General features: G+C 38.7%; 2 protein-coding genes across 2 annotated transcripts in view; one reads left to right on the forward strand and one right to left on the reverse strand.

Annotated features, from left to right (window-relative positions):
* LOC140163447 (E3 ubiquitin-protein ligase CHFR-like) overlaps positions 1 to 22,433 on the reverse strand; it is a 129,076-nt gene that overhangs the window by 89,351 nt on the left and 17,292 nt on the right. The window contains exons 9-10 of the mRNA XM_072186760.1: positions 20,450 to 20,567; positions 18,769 to 18,844 (exon numbers count right to left, since the gene is read on the reverse strand). Coding sequence (XP_072042861.1) covers positions 18,769 to 18,844; positions 20,450 to 20,567 — 194 coding nt within the window. The remainder of the gene's footprint in view (positions 1 to 18,768; positions 18,845 to 20,449; positions 20,568 to 22,433) is intronic.
* Positions 9,769 to 14,902, forward strand: LOC140164301 (uncharacterized). Its single transcript, XM_072187574.1, has 3 exons — positions 9,769 to 10,543; positions 11,919 to 12,184; positions 13,078 to 14,902. The coding sequence occupies exons 1-3, from the start codon at positions 9,769 to 9,771 to the stop codon at positions 14,080 to 14,082; spliced, it is 2,046 nt and encodes a 681-aa protein (XP_072043675.1). The 3' UTR covers positions 14,083 to 14,902.

Below are 22,433 nucleotides of genomic sequence, written 5' to 3' on the forward strand. Positions count from 1 at the left end.
ATATCATAAATCTGATACCCCAATAACAATCTGACCAATTAGGGCGCAGTATGAATCGAGTAACAGGTTTTAATGAAATAAAAATGTTAAAAAGTGTTCAAATGGTGTGCCAAAATGCCCCCACCGCCTGCCAACAAATCTTGCCCCCTCCTTACATGCCAAAATTGTTGGGATCCCAATTTGCAAAAAAAAAAAAAAAAACCAGTTTTTAGAGCATTTTTATTTTATTGAAAAGGCGCCCACAAATGTGTGCCAACCCCTGGCTTGCCAACCCCCCCCCTTGGCTTGCCAAATCGCCCCTCCCCTGGGTTTCCCTCCTTCCGGCTGGCCAAAAATTCTTACCCCCCCTCCCCTCGGGCTCATAATTATTGCACAGTCCCTGATGTAAAATTGCTTCCCACAGCTTGTTCCCCCAACGGCTGTACACAGTACACATTGACCACAAAGACCACCGCCCGGCGTTACCATAGTTACAACTCGATGCATGGTACCAGGGATGTGAGAGTAGCCTCACATCCCTGATGTAAATACCATACTTGACCCGTTGATGACCTATCATCATGATCATAATTATTGGAGAGCGGTTGGGGGACCATGTGCATGTAACCATGGTAATCAGACGGAACAGCGACAAGACAGGTGTGCGTGTAAACCTGGTGTAAACATAATTTTGATATTGACTTTTAAAATTCAATATCAAAATGTTTATCCGCACGGTGTCGGGAATTATGGGAGGGGAGCAGCGAGAGGAGGGGAAACAGATATTGGTATATAAGGGGCTGGCATTTTCTTCGAAGAGGGTAGGTCCCAAATAAACTGGGGCTCATAAACTTTTGGAAAAAAGGGGGGGTCATAAAATTTTGATGACCAAAATGAATAGGGAGTCACAAGATGACCACAGATAGTGTGTTTTAAGCATGTTTAGGGGTAAGGTTGGGTGGGGGGGAAGTTATTAAATATTTGTTGTCAAAATAGGGGTCGCAATTTTATTGGCGCTGACTTTTTACAAATTTGGACCCCTCCTTCCGAAGAAAATGCCAGCCCCATAGGCGTGCGGTGAAAAATTGTTGGAAAAGTTTCCTCTGTACCCCAATCTCCCTCCCTTTTTTTTTTTTTCTTGAGCTCTATGGGCCCCCCAAAATCGGGTTCTGTTGGCAAAAAAATATAGCAAGTCTGTGGCCATCCCCCTCGGAGGGGGCCTCTGCGTCCGTTCTGAAAAACTGGCTACACACCAATGTGTAGTACAACTAGATATTTTAATATTTAAAATATTGGCCAGCATTATTGTTGGGAAACAACGCGCCTGCCTCCCCCTCCCCGTAATTAATAGCTACTCCAATAATAATTTGACAAATTAGAGCGCAATGAGTATGAATTCAGTATAAAGCATGGAAAGGCTAGTACTTCCATGGTATAACATGCAGTGGCATAGATTTATTTTTGACATGGGGGGGTGGGGTTGGAAAAAAGTATAGTGAATCAAGCACCTTTTGGCAAGAGAATAAGTTTATGGTACAAATGAAAAATTGTGCCTTATTAAAGCTAAACTGGTGAAAATATGTTGCAAAAGTGGAATAATTTCAAAAAAATTGGCACCAATCGGATCTGATTGGGGGGGGCACAAGCCCTTTTTGGGCATTTTCCTATGGGATTTTCTAAATTTTGCAATCAATGGGGGACACGCGCCCCTTTGACGCTTGACGCCTCTGGGAGGATGAATGTATGGACCATCCCCATGGCAAAATATTGGGAGGATATATCCCCACCCCGGGATCTAGGCCTATGGTGGCATACATTTCTAATGGGGTTGGAAAAAATTCTTGGAAGTAAAGTGAATCCAAAAATTCTTTGTCCCCATCCCTCCCCGCTGGCTCATAACTATTGCACAGCCCTGATAATAGTGATATGAACTCGTTTTCCACACTGTGATTGGTTTATGCGTTCAGGGTTGTTTGTAATGTAAACCCATGATATACCAGACATCGACCACAGAGATCACCGCCCGGCGTTACCATGGTTACAACTCCAGGCATGGTACACGGAGAACGTACCAATGGTATGGACATCGACCACAAAGACCACCGCCCGGCGTTACCATGGTTACAACTCGATACATATGGTAATGTACCGGTGATATTGGCTTGTTGGCAATATTCCAGAGAAAATCAGCTGTTGCCATGCCATGGTGCTAAATACTAAATTGTACATGTACTGCAAGCGAGGCCTGGTGTACTGTTCGGGTATATTTCAAAATTTCAAGCCATTTTGTACCTGAATCAGATAGTGAACTGGGCCCGAACTGGGATTCCATGGCGAACCCGCCTTGCCCCGCTGCGCTGAGCGCTGGCGGGATCTATGTCGTCAAGGTTGTGTTCATTGAATTGAATTTTCTAGTGTGGTCAGCCAGAATATTAGAGATGCGAGCTTTTTGGAACAACACCAGCCCGAAGGCGAAAGGCTGCCTTCACCCTGATTTTCACTGATATCTCCGATAGGCTTCGTGTGAGGTTTAATAGCAACAAGAAAGATGATGTTTTGGCTCATGGTAGGCATCGGGCAGGCGAGCTGCAGTGCAGGGCAATGTCCATGGATGGATCGCGCAAAGGATCACTTAATCAGTCGATTTTACGGGTCCATTTTTTGGACAGGATATAGCCTAATACCAAAGATAAAACGATGACTTAGCCTACGTTTTAAAATGGAAATACGATGCAACATTCACTCTAGGGTCTTTGAAAAATGGAAAAGATATTAAATTAATGACCCTATACCATGTGCATGTGTTGTCATGATGAGATGGAGAACAAGCATGACAAGTATCTGACAAGAAAAATGCCGTCATCGGACGATTGTAAAAAAATGTAGTGGGAACATGTGCAAAAAGTACGAAAAACACTGCTGAACAAAAATTATGTCTTGAAATGATTTAAAGCAATACACGCAATATATAAATCAGGTAAGAAATGTGCAAGATAGGCCTATAAAATTACAAGTCTTGTGATAAATTCTTGCACATGAAGTACGTCTATAATATCAAAATAAATTTACCTTCAACTTGATTCCCTTGATGTTTCAAGTTGAACTTCTTGTTGATTTTTAAAGCGGTTAGACCTACACGATGTGTCGATCGAATACAAATTACTTGTTCAACGTTCAAGGATCGAATCATCATAGGACCTTTTAAGACACTACTTTCATTTAATTTTAGCATTCCTAGAGTGCAACGAGTGGAGATTCAACACGGCGAAAACCCAGGGCGAAAAATATCTAACGAGCTGAAGAGTTTGGCTATCTGGCCTGCTAGCATCGGGCCGCTATCTAGGCTCGCTACAGGTCATCAGCTGGCCGGGTTTCGCTGGCTGGCCTCCGTCTATATCACTGGACTGGGTAGTGTCGATGCTTCCACGAGTCCCTGGTTGAGAATGTCTCGATGCCTGGGTACACGCATAAACTTTAGTATTGAGATGAAAACCACATAATTTTACAAACCGTAAATTACAGCCAAGAAACATTTTCTTTTTTCCCCCTTAGGCGAAGTTCAAATAACTAATAATTATAGGCCTAGGGTGGGTAAAAATATAGTTTTACTTTTAATAACAGGGGCTTATATAAATGGCTCATCGTGGCGAACAAGTATATTTCTTACTAAAATCATTATATTTGAAAATGATTTCCAACACTATTTATAATTAGGCCTATAGGGATAAACGTAAACTGAAAGCTAGTACAAAGGCCAAGGTGCCGACGCCAACAAGGGAAACTTAAACATAAAAGCAAACTAGTACTTTAGGCAAAATAACGGTCCCCGATAACGGTCACGGATTATGTACATTATAAATAGCACATCAATTAGCTTCAATTGGGATAATACGAAGTGTCAAGTGGTACTTAAACATGTTGAATCATATTCTGATCAAAATAAATATAATGATTGCACTGCGCTTGTGGAAGAATTTCAGCGCATTTTCAGCGTGGATCACACTTCCGTATATGGTCGTAGTTTATGATTATTTGCATACGGTTACCATAGATGCCGATCGGCACAATTGATATGTAAATTAGTAGCCAGAATCATTGCTCATTATAGCAAGAGCACCGATTGTTGAAAAATACACTGAAAATTTGCTGATAATTTTTTTCAGCGTAGACCTTCTATGGGAAAACGCATTTCAGCGTTGAGGTAGGCTTTTCAGTGTGATTTTCATTGTCAAGATTTCATAGTGTCTGGTTGGAGGTACAGAACATCACGTGCAAAACTCAAAACATTTAGCCGAGGGTTTAGCTGAAGTCATGATCGAAGAGGAGGAGATATTTAATTCTCAAGACGTATTATCTCTGTTTACGAACACCCCAATTGAGCAATCCTTGCAAGTTATAAAATCGCGCTTGGAGAATGACACTACGCTGAAAGAAAGAACCCTACTCTCGGTTGACGAAGTGTTGGAGTTACTACAGTTTGTACTCACTACCACATATTTCCTTTTCTTCTTCACTATTTATAAACAACGATTTGGTGCTGCGATGGGTAGTCCCGTATCCCCGGTTGTAGCTAATCTCTACATGGAGTTTTTAGAGCAAAAGGCCATAGCATCTGCCCCTCTCACATGTAAGCCACGGTTGTGGAAGAGATACGTGGACGATATATTGGAAATAGTGCAAAAAGATCAAGTAGACAATCTTACTGAGCACCTTAATCAGAGTGACCCCACTGAGAACATCAAATTTACTTATGAAAAAGAGCATGAGGGTACCATACCATTTTTGGACACGTTAATTGTTCGTAAGCCAGATGGGTCAGTGAAGTTACTTGTATATAGAAAGGTCACACACACTGACCAGTACCTCAATTTTAATTCGCAACACCCTATCCACCAAAAACTTGGGGTGATCAGGATTCTTTTTGATAGAATGAATTCCATCATAACTGAGGACGCGGATAAGAAACTGGAGGAAACAAAAATCAAAGAGGCCCTCGGCCGCTGCACGTGGATACCCAAATTGGACTTTTAAGCAAGTTAAAGACAAAATGGATAAGAAACAGGCTAAGAAACCTAAAAAGAAAAAGGACACTGACATCCAAACTAAAGGACTAGTTGTCATTCCTTACGTGGAAGGGCTTGCGGAAAAAGCCAATAGGATATTCAGAAAGCATGGCATAGCCGCAGCCATGAAGCCAAACACTAACCTCCGCAAACTTCTAGTCCACCCTAAGAACAAGGTTGACCCCATTAACAGCACGGATTGCGTCTATGAGATACCTTGTACCAATTGTAACAACACTTATGTTGGTGAGACCGGAAGGAAGTTTGCAACGCGACTCAAAGAACATCAAAATGAAACTATGAGGGTGCATAAGACAAAACAAAACTACACGCGTCAAACACGCAAACAGTCTGAAACTGAACAATCAAAATCGGCTATCGCAGACCATGCAGTTCAACAGAACCATATAATAGATTGGGACAATTCAAAAATCCTCAGCAAGGAGTGTAATGCAAATATAAGACGCATCAAGGAATCAATCTGGATTCGTAGAAGAGGACCCAACGTCATGAATAGGGACGACGGGGCACACTATCTAAGTCACATATATGATCCTCTACTGTGTGACATTTCTACACCCTCTGTGGTCGGGAATCGTCCAACCGGAAGAAGTGATCAACAATCAATATTCTGATGATGCTTTTCGACCATGAAAAGCGTAAACCGTCAAACTAGTGAGTAAAATTTGGTTTTGTTTAGAAGAAATTGTATATTTTTTTTTTTTTTCCTGTTAGTTTGTACAGGGCCAATTTCAAGTCAATTTTTCTCAGCATAGAAAATACCAATTTGCCTTGTCTTTGGTATTACTTTCCCTGATAAGAAATCAAACCTTTGGAATTGTAATCATTAGTTGGAGCACTGTGGCGAGCGGAACGGGCTACGCCTCATAATCGGAAGGTTGCGGGTTCGAGCCCCGGCGACGCCATCGTGTTGTGCCCTTGAGTAAGGCACTTTATCTCGATTACTCCTCTCCACCCAGGTGTGAAATGGGGAGCTGTTATGAATACTGTCCATTGAGCGGCGCCCAAAGGTATGAGCATGCCTTAGGCATTATATGGCAGCTGACATGTTCTAACGACGGCGGAATAAATGTAAAGCGCTTTGGTGCATGTTCACATGTGAAAGGCGCTGTATAAATACCAACATTTTATCATCAATTATCTTTTGGCATGTTTTGTAATTTCCCCCATTGAGTGCAATGATAAGTGTCCCCTTTGTGTCCGAGGGGGCGAGATGGAACAGCCAAATATCGGCAAGAACAACCAATGGGAAGAAGTGATCAATCACAAATGACATAATGCCTACTGACAGAATTTAGAGAGGAATCCAACAATTTGACATAATGTTTATCCCATGAGGCACTGGGTTTTGAGATTGTTCATTTAGGGATTCAATCATGTTTCACCATTGTTCATCACCGATTAACAACTCGCATCCGGCGCGTCTGTGTGGTTTACTGAGTAAACCACTCAGACGACGCCGATGCATCGTTGTTAATCGGTGATGAACAACGGTGTCCCCTGCATGATTGAATCCCTTTCAACAACGAAACAAGCTAAAGATGTCTAATTCACAATGATTCTTTCATTTGGAATGTTCATTTGTCATTGCCACTCAACCTTACAAGAAGATTGCGGTATTTCTCTGTTGATATCGGGCATTTTATCAGCAATAAAACTAAAGAATAAAGCGGTAATATGACGAATTTTACGCACTCATGCGTAACGCGTACGCTTAACCATGCGTTTGCGTATACGTTACTGGACTGTGGATTCATCATGGATTAACAACGGTTGGCTCCTGTACAAAGGTATAGGAAGAGTTGTTGAACAAGTGATTAAAGTTGCTCCTGGAAGCATCTCTTTTCACACTACCCCACAGAATTAGAGAAAGAGAACCGGGACTCTCTATACCGCCACGTACAATCGCGCCATTAGCTATGGAGTAAATTGGGGGTATTCGGGTCCTTGCCGACAGTGCGCAGAGATGAACGAAAATAATTCTCATCTGAAGTGTCTTGGTACTCGCGTGCAAGTCGCATCAAGTGCATCTCAAATGCGGCCATCTTCCATGTCGCGCTTGCATGACAACGAATGCCTCAAGCGCATTCCGAGGGAAACCAAATTTTTGCTCCATGCCTGCTGGTATCAAGATGGCAGTCGAGTCCCAGTTCTCCTTCTGTAATTCTGTGCACTACCCTCAGACTTGTCACCTTAACAGTGCACACATTTTAACTTGCAAAAGGCAGCTATTGCTCATACAATTTTTTTGTACTCACATGATAATATTTTGCTTATCATGAAACTAGCTTTGGCAATGAACCTAATGTAAATAGTGACACAATGATGATTAAATAATATAATCATTTTGATTTGGGGAAAATCAAAACAACATATTTGCGTATATAAATCAACTGAATTACAGTTGTACATTTTCAAAACTGCCGCCTGCAAGTCATGTTAATCTTATTTCAAATGCTGGAAGGTTCTTACCATGTCTAGGACAGTGTAAAATTCTGGTAGTGGAAGATTATTGGAGAAAAAGTAAGTAAGCTTTTACTGTTTGAAAAGTCATATCAGAGTGGCTTACTGGCTTATTTATTATTATTTTACTATTATTCCTTTTCTGATTTAATTCATCAAGCAGGGCTGTCAATACTCATGCATTGAGCGTGAGATTCACACATTCAGGCACTTTGTGACAATCTCATGCCAAGGTAGTAAATTCTCACACCATGGTAGTAAATCTCACACCAAGAGCTGCCAAAAGAGAAAAATCTCACGCATCATCAAAATATTAGGTGAAAAAAAACACAATATGGTGCACCAAATGGCTTCATTCTGACATTCATTTTGGACATTTTTTTTCATAGCTGAGGGGTACATCCCCCTCGGACACCTCCCTCCTCTGTGTCGTGCAAGCACTATGGGTGGCACTAGCCGCCGAATAGACTGCTGCCCTCAGGATTGACGACTGAGAAAACTATGTGGAATAAAGTGACGGATTTTGCAACAGGATACCTGTGGCATAGAGCATGCGCAGTTGTGTCCAAATTGACCTTTTGTCTGAGTTTGTTGTTTTTAGAACTTCAGAGCATGATCTTGTTACAATGGCGCGGTACAGCAACGCGGTACACGGGCAAAGCTAGTCAGTCATGCTATAGCGCATAACCAAAGTCGCATTTAATATTTTCAGAAGTCTGTCACGATATGGATTGTAAGTTAATCAGTCGTCACTACGAAGCATAACAGTGTATACGGCCGATTGGAATTAGTATAGCCGCTGAATACAAACTTTTAATCAACTTTATAATTTTAGACAATATATCATGTCGAGCAGTTCAGAAAAATTGACAGCCCTGCATCATGACTAATGAGTATTGCAGTTTTCAAATATAGGTGATTATCGTTTCTTTTGACAAGTTAGATGAGATGTACTGCGAGGTGAGCTTTTAAACAAAATTAATTTATTCACATTTAGAACAAACAATAATTTTAAGCTTTTTAATTTAGATTTTAATCATCACACCATGACTGGGAAATTAGAATTTCTGTGCCTTCAATGACTTTTATATGTAGAAACTAGAGCGGTTCTCGACTTGCGCGGTTCTCGACGCAAAGCGTCGGCCGCAATGCCTCCACCTTGAGGCGTATCATTTGAACTGGTGCAATTTCAACCTGAAATGACCTTCCAAAAATGTTGCTCTAAATGTTGAATGTACCCACCAAGTTTTTACTAAATTGACCTCAGATGACCCCTTGTGACTCGAAATGACCTTCCAAAAATTTGGCTCTAAATGTTGAATGTACCCACCAAGTATCATGCCCATACGACAGTATTTACTAATTTGACCTCAGCTGACCCCTGGATGACCTTGGATGACCCCGAAATGACCTTCCAAAAATTAAACTTTAAATGTTGACTGTACCCACCAAGTTTCATGCCCATTTGACAGTTTTAAGTTATTTGACCTCAGATGACCCTGGGTGACCTTAAAATGGCCTTCCAAAAATTTGACTGTAAATGTTTATTGTACCCACCAAGTTTCATGCCCATACGACAGTTTTAAGTTATTTGACCTCAGATGACCCGTGGGTGACCTTGGATGACCCCAAAATGACCATCAAAAAATTTGGTTCTAAATGTTTACAGTACCCACCATGGTTCATGCCCATGTTTACAGTACTCATGCCCATATGACGGTTTTTGCTAATTTGACCTCAGATGACCCCTAGATGACATTGGGTGACCTTGACCCACTAACCACACCTACTGGAATTTGAAGACCGCCAATGACCATCCCTCCACCAAATTGCATCACTATACATCTTACCAGTTGGCCCATATGACGGTTTTTGCTAATTTGACCTCAGATGACCCCTAGATGACCTTGAGTGACCTTGAACCACTAACCAAACCTACTGGAATGTGAAGACCGTCAATGACCATCCCTCCACCAAATTGCATCACTTTACATCTTACCAGTTCTGAGAAATTGGACCCGCAAGCTCGGACGGACGGACGGACAGATGGACGGATGGATGGATGGATGGATGGACGGACGGACAACCAGGAAACATAATACCTCCGGTGGAGGCATAAGGAGGCATAAAAACAAATTGTCCTAAAATATAGCTGGCAGTTTTTTCAATTATTTCAACTGTAATAACAAAGTAATACATTCATTATTATTATCGCCTCGGTATTCCATTTTTTCCTTACAGAATGGCATCTTCTGAGGAACTGCAGTATTTTGATATTGAGTTCCATGAGACTTTAGGCCAAGGCGGCTTTGGCAAGGTATCTCGTGTGACCTTCAAAAAACCTTACAAGGGCTATACAGAGGCTGTTGCAAAGAATGTAGTTGACTCTAACCTTCAAGAGTACGAGATCTTATGCAAGCTTAATCACCCCAATATTATAAAAGTCCTCGGAAAGCTGACAAATGGACCAATCAATCTGATATTCTTTGAGTATGCCATTTTTGGTTCTCTTCATGATTACCTCATGCAAGACCCCTCAGCTCCTACTCCGGAAGATTTACTCAGAAAATGGGCAAAAGAATCAGCTCTGGCTCTTCAGTACCTTCACAACCGGGAGATTCTGCACAGGGACCTGAATGTGAAGAATTGCCTATTGTTTGATGAAGCCCTTCTCCTAAAATTGACCGACTTTGGACTCTCTTGTGAAATCAACCACTCCCAAACCATATCCAATATAATGGGCACCGCACCATATCTTGCTCCAGAAATACGTAATGGACATCAAGGTGCTGTTTACTCGATTTACAGTGATATCTACACATATGGGATGCTTCTGTTGGAAATTTGCACAAAGCAGTCACCATTTGCAGGTCTGAATCAACAGCAAATCACAGCTGCTCTTGGCTCTACCTTTGGCTACAAACCACGCATACCTGAAGAATGCCCTGGAGACTTGAAAGATCTCATACTAGAATGCTTGAATCAAATGAAAGAAGAAAGACCAACTATCAAAGAAGGTGAGTGACACAGTCAAGGGGAATGAGTCAGATGTCGCTAATATTGATTTTGAGATATTAGCAAAGAAAGTGTTAAAATTCTTTTGTTTTATACTGTTTTCATTGATTGATAAATTTACGTAACTTCGCAAAGAAAAGTTGTATCAAAGTTGTATCAACATGGGGTTGTCAGTTTCTGAAAGCTCTAAATTCCTTTTTAGAAATATCTGTAAAACTCATTTTTGACCAGGGTCGACATATGACTCATTCCCCTTGATCATGTCACATTCGATAAAAAAGAAAAATGCTATGCTTTTTTTTTATTGAGAAAATGAGCTAAAAGTCCTATGCGATATTGTTTTTTACATTCAAGGCACAATGTATATATGTAGTTTGTGATTTTCTTGCTGGTACCATCAATTAAAGTAGATGACAGATCTTTTAAAGTTACCCCTCCCCGCACTTATGTAAAGTCCAGTTTCGGAGTAAACCGGCTCCTTTTTTTTCAACTCTTAAAATCATGGCGAAATGTGTACAAAAAACAACAACAACCAAACTACAAAATAAGACAAAATTAGATCGCGATACAATATCAAAACATGATTTTGCTGTCAAAAAAGCTTGTCACCCTGTTGCGATAGTCTCTAGTCGTAACTAACACAGTCTCAAACATGTGGTCCATAGCAATTTTAGGGACAGTGCAAAGTTGCAATTCCGGCAACGAGCTGTATGTGCGATGTATTTGATAAAACTTGATGAAACAAAAAAGGGGCGAGTGTAGGGTGAGTCAACGAGCCAATGTTGTGGCTGAGACAGACTTTCTTTTTTTGATCAATGTACATTACTAATTTTGACAAAACTTCAGGGTGTCCTCCTCAGCAAATTTTACATACAGTATTGTTTGTAATAAATGCCCCGGGGGCGTAGAATTTTTCCAAAAGGGATGCGTTTATTGAAGTTGAATTGTCAGTGAAAAAAACTTAGGTTAAATTTCCGATGGTGCGCCTGTAGAAAGGAGGAATTTACGGCTATACTAAAATAGTATTATGGCGACGCCCATAGAAAATATCATTTTTGTGGTAAATACATCAAAATTATACCTGTAAGTGCATCATCAAGTAAGAAGTGAAATTCTACCATAATTAGGCAATGGAATGGATGGAAGTATATGTCATAATAGGTTTTGTACATGCAATATAGCGATGCATTTTTGTCAATTTTTCACAGAAAAATTGGAGGGGGAGGGCGTTTATTAGAGGGGGAGTGTTTATTACAAACAATACGGTAACCATATAAACCTTATCCATTTGAAAAAAAGAAAATAGACCAATCCAATGAAAACAATCATTTTCACATAATTTGACCATCTCTGTATGTATGTTTCTACTTATTACAGTATTACTCATCACTGACCCAATCCCTAAACCTCCGAACTGTGAAGATGATGATGACCTGGTACTAGAGAAAGTGGTGGTTCCTCAACAAAACGGACGTGATATACATCTTCACAAAATGGCCTGTTTCCCTAATGGGGATATATTCGCGGAACACGAAGGAATCTGGAGTATCATCAGCCTGAAAGGACGCATAAAACAAGTACTGAACAAGTCCACAGAAGAAAACCAAGGGGAGACTACAGAAGGAGCCTCACAAAGCAAGAAGGTAAGCATTTTCAACCTTATATGATTTTTTTTAATCACTGATTTATAAATCAGTGATTAAAAATTGAATCAACTTCTTCAGTTTTTACCATTTTTGATCAATTTAAGTTAATTTCTTTCTTGAATTGACTGTTTTGCTTCATTTGTAATGCTTCTACACCTTTTGGATACAATTAAATACCTCTATGATGTCATTTTATCTATTGCTAAAAATAATTTTCAAGGTGCAGAATTCAACAGGTTTTTTCTAATGATTTTACCAAATGTTTTCTTTGAAATTTTCACATGTGAAAACATGTTTTGATTTTTGTAAATACCTGATAGGATTGTGCATATGTCTAGCATTCCACTGGTATACCAATGTTGTTGGTCTGGATATACTTGTTGGTCTAGGAATGTACCCAAGGGTAATGAGGGAAAAAAAAAAAAAAAAAGACCAGGGTTAACATTTTAGCATACACATACACAAGGCGAACACACCCTTGTGCGTGTTCACCGACAACCGTGGACATTGTGTATTACTATCCAACCGCGGAAGTGTCTATGGTGTTTTCATCGCCTAGCCGTGGACTAAAATGGCGGATTTTTTTGCGTATGATACAAATCAGAATTTTACCCATCAACTGCTGACTGTATTTTTTGCATGTATGGTCTGCAGTTTCGAGCAAGTATCGCTTAAATGCATTTAGCATTCATTTGCGGTCTATTGCAGCAGTTTGAAACCGTGGACGGTCCTCGGTTGTAGGAATGTCCATCGTGGAAGGTGAACACATGCGCACCCACACATGGTGAACAGAGTCCATTTCATAGTCCCCATTTCTACTCAAAATTCGTCAAGGGTGACAGTTATGCTTCTTGTAGAAATGTAAAAAATTGTTTATCTAATTGTTTCAGGTAAAACTCACCAACCAAGAAGATGCAAACCAAGAAAGCCCTGAAAAGGAAACTACAAGAGGATGTGTAAGTTATGCAGCTATAACACATGACGGACATATCATTGTAAACAAGGACTCACAAAGTAAAAAGGTATCTGTTTTCAAGAAAGAAGGGGCATTTGTAAGTAGTTTCTTAACCGGCCCAGCAGACATGAATATACACTCAATCATAATGGGTATCGCAATTGATAAGGCAGGTAAAATCTTGATTGGTGACAAAGAGAGACAAATAATCACCATTCACGATTGTCCCTCAGGTCAACTGATCGATACCATTTCCACAAAGGCTAACCCTATTGGATATGGCACAGTATTTGCTGTCAATAGCAAGGATCAGATTCTATATCCTACTTCTCTAGCCAGAAAAGGGTGGCCACTCATGGTGATAGATCGTTCAGGGAATGAAGTCCTCCAGATCATACCTAGGATAGGTCGGTTCAAAGTAGAACTCACAGGCATAGCTTGTGATGACAAGGATAACATATTTCTTGGGATATGGCCTGATATGAGGGGAATTCGCCGTCCATTTAAAATACGTCCAACAGATTGTCATATCCATAATTATGGAAGCAATGGTGCTTTTCTTCGATGCATACACAACACAATGCATTATCCTAGAGATTTATCCATCCTTAGCAACGGGATGTTGGTAGCTAATTGCCAATTCTCATTTTGGGTCTTCTCTGCTAGGAAGGACAATGACGATTTGGCAAGTGAGCATAGTGTACCTCATATAAAACCTGAGGCAAGTGACCCTGCTGCTTGGTGGAATGAAATATCTAGCCATGCCATTTCCCAACAGGCCCAACAGCCCTCTAGATTTGGCAACCCCTCTACCAGCTACCAGAGACCCAGGTATCCAGTCAATCAAACCTATTTTGGCAACCAATTTCGAAGCTTTGGTGGATCTAATCTTGGATTTACCTATGGTGGATCTACCTACGGTGGTCCTCCTTATTTCTGAGGTTTACAGTGCACAATCTTTGATTTGGGAGGCTCTCTGATCCACTTTGTATATAAAGTATGGCAAACTGTTTACAGTATTCACTTCTGGTGCACAAGGTCCTAGGTTCAATTCCCAGCAGTGGCAGCTTTAATTTAATTGGCAATATCTGTAGATTACATTCAGACTTCCTCTCTCCCCTTAGAATTTGGTAAATGAACCATGAGAGTACTGTCTTCCTTCAGTGGGGACATGTCCCATGTATAGAGAGTCATACCTATACATTGTGTAAAGATGTTGTCAATTGACATCATGCCAGTGTGCATATCTTTTTATAGCGAACATTGTACTGTGAATTTCACAGCCGTGAAGTGTGCAGTAATGATTTGCGAATCGGTGTGACAACATCACAGGTCTACCCACAAAGGCTTATGGGATTTATTAAAAAGGTTAATTAGAATAGCTTTTTTTGGTACTCTTCTGGTGAAGTAGTAAATGAAATCAAAGTTATTTGTGGATTTGATACAGGGACTTTGCAACTCATCATATTCACGTAGAAGTAGTTGGTCACAAATAATTTATGGCAGGGGGTACATGTCTGAGGATCCTCGACAGCTTGTTTAGTTGTAGCATCAAATTTTAAGCCCAAAGTGGTTGAAAATAGTTGAAAGCAATTAATGTGTGTCAGACCCATCCCTGTTATGTGTAAATTTGAGATTGCAAAAGTAGACATTGAATCAATGTTGTACTAATATTGAAATAATTATCTTTGAAAATGTTGTGTTATTAACCGTACTAAACATCTATAGATGTTTAGTACATGATACATATGATCATATGATCCCATAATGGTGGCCTTAATATAGATTATGATGTATAGCGTTGTTAACCTTTGGCTTACTTCCAAAATCAGTTGACTAAGTGTAAAGAGCTAGAACTGAATTTTATCTCCTATAATGTAGCTCCAATGCATTTCTATAAAGTATACTGGATCTTAGTGACTATGTTAGATAACCCTATTATATTACTTAAGGACTCTAATTGATTTAATTATTGATTTGGTTTCAAGTCTTGGTAATTTGCTTCATTGACCCTAACACGGCCCATGGTTTTTTGCTATCAGTAGGGAAAGAAGGAATGAAAAAGGAGACAAGATGAACAAGGAAGTCACATATGGTCATTTTCACAGTAAAGGGTGTAACTTTTGATTTTTAGGGTCAAAATTTCAAACCACTTAAATATGTTTCTGTTTACTGTAATCATGCATAGAAGCAACTTAAATTCCAGTAACATAATGTTTCAAGGCTTAAATCTTTTGATTTCTAATAAAAAATTGGACATTTCCATAACATTTTGGTTAAAATCTAAGAAAAAATGTATTTTACATAAGCTCAGAAAATTATGACATGAAAGCTGGAATACATGTGAAATCCCATTCCAAAGTAAGTCAACAGATATAAGTTAAATTTTATACCATGTTTTGCTATGTTTGTAATTGCAATTTTGAAAATTTTTAACATCAAGGGTCATTTGCAATGGAAATTTCCCAACCTTAAACATATTTTTTAAGTTTTAATTGGGTTCCTAAAATAATTTGAATGTCTAACTTCATGTACAAATACTTCTTGATGAAAGGAACCTCCCAGCCAAGTTTCACAGAAATTGAAGTTATTTTTTAGAATTGGCAATTCAAGCGATTTGTGTTTCGGAGGCTTCAGTTAACAACACAGGTGATCATAAAAGTAAAATATTGATATATATCTCCATGATTTAAAAACAAGTGACTTGAGGATCTACTTTGCTACATTTTGATAAATAGATTGGATGAGCTCTTTTATTTATATTTGCCCAAGCTTGCTGAACAGTTTGTTTTGGAGGCTTCCAAAAAGTTAACGGAAAAACGGCTCTTTGAAGTCAAGATTTTATAAAATTTTTAAAAGCTTGCAAATCGACTAATTTTTGTTACCCATTTCAAGTTAAGATATCAACTGTTATGAATCAAGAAGAAATGAAGAAATAACCAAGAATTATGAACCAAAGCTATACCCACAAAGTTTGTTAACAATTGTTAACGGAAAATGAAGCCTCGAAACGACAAATCTCAAGTCCGGTTCTCAAAAATACAGGGCTGTTCACAATTAAATCTAATGTGGCAGTGTTTACTGAACATATGACCGCGTACTTTCAGGATAAGAAAAATTATCCATGAACTAACTGAAGAAAACACAGGGTTTTACAAAAATGTTACTGTTTTTATAGTTTTTCAAAATGGCAATATTAGGTACATTTAAGCCTGCTAAAACTGAACGCAGTAACTCCCGAAGATGATTATGCTACCCAAGGTAGCTGCTTACTAGATGACTTATGTTGCCAAAAATCATGGAATTCTGTGGCTTTATGAGAACACTACGGATCAAAATGTTAAAAATCCAAAGTTACACCCTTTACCGTGAAAATGACCATATACTATGATTGGTTGTATAAGTATGTGTATACCAACTGTTGACTCAAATTCAATATCATTTGTCCAGTGTAAATAAAGCATTATTTTCAATTTTATCTAGCTTCCTTCCGAAGTACATGTATGACTTGTGTAGGTTCAAGTATTGTCAGCTATCAAGTTTGTGTAAATATTGAGTTACTGCTCCACATGGTACAAGCAATGTTTTTTTAATTCTGTATTTTGTATGTTTAATGCTATTTCTCTCTAATAAATGCCCCCACCACTGTTTCAACCAAACTTCCATAAATGCTGGTAATACCATACAGTCACCCAATATGTCATCTGCATTTTCGAACAAGCAATTGCTGGCTTGAAGGTTTAAAACTCGCAAATTCATTGACATCTAAACCAGTAACCTGCCATATTGTAGTGGCAAAACATTTCACCTGTACTTAGAGAATAAAGGTATTGTTTTTAGCTGCTGGAGTGCATCTATCGTCTCACATAACATGGGCAACACCATTATTTTAAGTAAAACAGCGTGGTTCACACGCGCTAAAGTGTGTGATATTTGGTCATATCACATGGGTAAGAACTAATAAGATTGCAGGAACATTCTCAAGTGTTTAAGAATCATCAGTTAACATCAAAAACAAACCATTTACCTCAAGTTTCACAGCGTGTCTATTAATTGTTATTATTGTGAAAATCATTTGTGTGCACCACAGTTGACAGCTCAACATGGTACTAGCAATGTTTTTTTAAATGGGAATAAAAATTGGGTAAAAAAATACCTGTAATAAATGCCCCATTTGGGAAAACGCAACACCCAAGGGCATTTAATAGAGGAAATACTGAAGTTTCATACATACTCACGATATAACGACGTTTCTGATTGGATTTGCGCCCTTTTTTGCTGGTCATAAATACCGTTTATGACCAGTACGCAGAGCATAAACAAGCTGCGTCACGCAGCGTTGGAACCTAATTAACACGATCCACGATTTGCTAGTGTTGCGTACACGCGCATGTCACCGTGCCCATATTACGCGCAGCGCAAAAGATGACGCGTATCACGCGTTGACTCCCGGCTGACGCGTTGACTTCATGAGCCGAGCTGCTTCCTGCAAGTAGGCCTACTCATTTTCTTCCAATTTATGAAGGAAAATGGTCTGGAAATGTTATTTAAACTTGTAAATCCTTATTATTTTCATCTGTATTGAATTGCTAAGAATGTTGGGTATGTATGAACGGGGTTCATTCATAGGATTTCGGGCATGATCGCTGTTTATGCCCTCAATCCTATGAATGAACCCCTAATTCATTTGAACAATAATCTATTTTTATCACATCAAATTGCAATGTGTATAAACTTGATTTCGAACTTGATGGTAACACTGACAAGGTAAACCAATTATTGAGGCATTTTGTAGTTTTCTACAAATTGAATATGTATAACTAGCAATATATTAATAAGCTATATATCCCAATACAAAATTGACAAATGTGTATGATTTATGATTCCATATTAAAGAACATGTTAATCATAAACTTGCAAAGAATATTTCTGGTATTATTTGTGTGAAGAAGTTTTGTAAATTTGGAATTCTGTTAAGCTTTACTGTTGCACGATAGCATAATTTAGTTGCAATATTTCATTAGTAATTCTGGAGGGACACCTAATGGTGAAAATACCCAATAAAATCTGCTTATCAGCCTCATTCATGTGACCAGTTTCCAAATCTTCAATCCACCTCTATAATTGCATTTCTCAGTAGGGCCTATATTCAATTATTTTGTTGGAAGATCTTGTAATTAGGTCTAAAAAATTATTGTTTTATTGGCATAATCTGGTCTACACTAACTTTGGATGGGAACATTTTATTGGAAAATGAACCCACAATCACACAATTTGGTGTTTGTTGGAAAGAAAATGAGTAAAAAACACACTGCAGGATTTTCATGAGAGTAGCAGTGCTGCTACTATCGAGTACCAATGTCGGCCACTGGTACAGTATCATACTAAGCATTTACAAAGAACGTGTCATTTTTGGTTACATATTTTGTGCATCTATATCTATATGTAATCTATCTATAAAATGAAATAAATAACTTATCATCCAAGTAATCTATGGATGTAAGGATTTCAACCATAGCAAGCTTGCTTGCTGAGTAAGTTGATGATGATATCCGAATTGTCAAAATTGCTTCTTTTGGACCAATTGGATCAGATTGTGTCACACATGTTTGACAGTGGTACTTACTGTTGGGCAGTTTTTGGCCATATCCATCCAAGAGGAATAGCAAGCAGCACAGAAGGAATGCATGCATGGCTGTAAACTGTATAGATATAAAGCAAACAGAATATGTCTCAAAATAAAAATAACCAAAACAATTATGGCCATTTAAAAAAATATTATCTTTGTATTCCTCTGTAATCTGAAGAATAGCTTCACTGGTTGCACAGAAGTCCTTCAACATGTTCAAGACCACCAAATAGTTTATGATGTATGTTTGATCCTTATAGAGTTAGGGATTCAATCATGTTTCACTGTTATTCATCACCATTTAACAATGATGCGTCTGTGTTGTCTGTGTGGTTTACTTCGAGAGGGCAGCTAAGAGGGCAGCTTTAGCTGCCTGAGCCAAGTAAACCATGCAGACGCGTGGGACGCGAGTTGTTAAACGGTGATGAACAACAATGAAACATGATTGGATCCCTTTCAACAAGATTATTTCATGAGGAATTCCAGGCATGACAAATTTTACACGCTCACACGTAATGCGTATGCCTGCTTGCGTTCGCATATACACTATAATGTAAAATGTGGATTCATCACGGATTAACAACAGTTGGCTCCTGTGCAAAGGTAAAGGAAGAGTTGTTGAATAACACATCAACAATCTCCTTGATAAAATTATTCCTTGATTCACCTGTGCTCAAAATAGAGTTTTGTTCATGAGGACTATTTTGAGAAGAATCTATATGAAGAGCCTTGCGTGTACTTTTTGCCATCAACAAATATTTTTCACATGGGGTTATTTTGCGAAATTATGGGGTAAAACATCCTTTATAGCTTCTTCTATTTATGCCTTGACATATCCTATACATCTGTGTCTCTGCCTCAATATTATCTAGTTATCTTAGATAATAACTTAGGCAATAGAAACAAATTAGTTAGATCTTTTGATCGACCATCGATGCTTGGTCGATCCATATTTTTTATGAAATCAATTAAATTACTATTGTTAAATTGTGATAATATATGAATCTTTGCCTGTATTGACAATGATCAATATAGATTTAGCATTCATTCTGACTAATTATAGGTTAATAACTGCGCATTAGTTATTTGACGGGCATTGTGAAAAATCTAAACATTTTGCCTTTATGACATGGGCATTAAAGAAGTTGACAATGCATTCCAAAGCAAAATGTTTAGATTTTTCATAATGCCCGACATATAACTGATGCAAAGTTATTAACCGAATTCATAACCGTCACTTTTAACTCATCACTCAACCAAATCTGAAGATTTTATTCTCCGAAATTTGTTGAAATAAACAATTTTTATCAAAACTTATATTTCGCCCTTCAAAAAGTCGAACAGACTAAAACGGACTTACCAATTACAGCATTGCGCAATCACGCCATGTGCAAATATGGTAGTTGCGTGCGCGTATAGAGTTCGGGCGCAACAGATGCGCACTACGCGGAAGTCATTGTACCGCGTAAGCATACGCGGAGGTTATTGATGGATATCAATAACCTCCGCGCCGGTACACCGCAGTGTGCGTAAATCATCTAACGACCAATTTGATTGGGACGCAAATATGGCGTAATACGCGGAGGTTATGAATTAGTGTTAGTTCATTAATAACAAGCATCGAAGCAGCATCGACGATTGATCCGAAGGTCGAACAAATTTGTTTCTCGTGCCTTACCTGATGCAATCATGGAATATATCCTGGCATATACTACACATCAGTGTCTCCGCTATAGTATCCTGTGGTGATCCTTCCTCTGGTGTTGCATCACAATCTGCTGCTTGTCCTCCAGGTCCTATTAAGAAACCAGACAATAGCGTACTAATTACCGTATTCATTCCAATAAGCGCCCATACCCCAATAAGCACCCACCCAGGGTATTTTCAATTTGCTAAAGGGTACCATCAATGTTGAAGTGACAGATAGACGTTGATACAGTGAAATAGCTGGAGGATTACAAGTCCTGTGTAAACTTGAAATACATTTTCTACATCAGAAAAGCTACTAGAACGTCTCAGGACCCTTTTATAACATACCCGGTACATTAATTCGTCTAACACCCCTTGCAAAACATTGGGTAAACCAGGTAAAAATAAGCGCCCACCCAAAATGAATTTGTTAAACGCCCTAGGCGCTTATTGGAATGAATACGGTACTTGTTTGGTTTGGTGAGATAAAATACAGACTTTCAAAGAAAATATTAATCTCTCAAACTGAGGTAAATATTTAGTTACGATATTGTCTTGACCCCATAGTGTCCACTCTGTATCTTGTTTCACAAGATACTTTAAGAATGTATCCAGTCAGAATATACCCTCTGCAAATGCCCTAAAAATTTACCCTTTTTCAATGGATTTAAGAACAGTCATGCATACACATAATCAATATGGATGAATCTAGGGGCTTTGTCAAAGAACATAGCAATCAACTATATAAGATTGCTAAGAATATCTACCCATTACAATGTAGAGAGGTGTGAACATGTCATGTAAAAAATGTGACATACACAAAATGACTGTGTCACATGAAACCATTTCACTACAAGAGTACATAGATTTATATGCTCAACAATCTCCAAAAAATAGTTGACATAATAATTCTTTGGGCAGGAATTTAAAACTTGCTAATATATATGCAAGAGATTTTCATTCAAAGTATAATATTGATGTAGAGTTTTCTCTACACATGAACTTGACAAATGAAATGGCTATTTTTCGGTCATTTGATCGGGGTTCATACACCCAATTCAACTCAAAATTCAAGGCCTTTCCAAAGACTTTCAAGAACCAAAGTCTCATTTTGAAGGACAAGCAACCAGTGACAAATTTGCCAAATGCGTACACATTTATCTTTAATGCTAATACAAGCATCACATGACTTATGATGAATAGACCATTTCAAATCAAATCAATAGACCATTTCAAATCAATTTCATCATGTTACACATTGTAACTCCGCACTGCATATGATGTTGAAGAAGTACCAATTCATACGCGAGTGATTTTGAAAATGTCTATTCATACTAGATGTCAAATGTCAACTTTCATTCTTGAAAATGGATTTTTATATTCATGAACCCTGTTTAAAGAAGGTGTTACCATACATGCAAAATATGCATATTTGTCCTGCTGAGTCACTTGAAAGAAATCTACACAATAACACATATCTATTACAAGTCAACTGGATCACATGACTGCCTTCCAAAACTGAGGTTGCAATAAATCAGGACAATATATCTGAATTTACACTCCGTCACTGAGCGACGGGCGATTGGATTTACCCCCCTGGACACAACTAGTCATCTAATAGCATTTCTGATTGGTTGATAACTTGAAATGCTCATTTCAATTGCCAATTATGACTAGGCTTTAAACTACTTTTGGTCAAATTTGCATTTGCAGACACAAATTGGACACAATATTCATTTTGGCCAATCGGCAGGTACTTCTCATGGGGTTACCCAATGAGGTAGTGCTCTACCTCATTGGTTATAAACTAATCAATCGTTGCTAGCAACTGAGAGTATATTTCAAGCCTACACTTCCTGGCAGAGAAGAACGGCACTTGTTTACATTTTGACAGAGTACACAGCATAAACATGGAACGAAGTGGAGTTCTGATTGGCTAATTCAACCATCTGACAATCATAACCACAGACCGG

The sequence above is a fragment of the Amphiura filiformis genome, chromosome 11, assembly GCF_039555335.1.
Source record: "Amphiura filiformis chromosome 11, Afil_fr2py, whole genome shotgun sequence".
Classification (NCBI taxonomy): Eukaryota; Metazoa; Echinodermata; class Ophiuroidea; order Amphilepidida; family Amphiuridae; genus Amphiura; species Amphiura filiformis.

Bases quoted from the DNA above. Each gene is read 5' to 3' on its own strand.
- LOC140164301 (XM_072187574.1), top strand. From the start codon at position 9,769: ATGGCATCTTCTGAGGAACTGCAGTATTTTGATATTGAGTTCCATGAG. The intron at 10,544-11,918 runs GTGAGTGACACA...TACTTATTACAG, and splicing joins AAGACCAACTATCAAAGAAG to TATTACTCATCACTGACCCA. The intron at 12,185-13,077 runs GTAAGCATTTTC...TAATTGTTTCAG, and splicing joins GAGCCTCACAAAGCAAGAAG to GTAAAACTCACCAACCAAGA.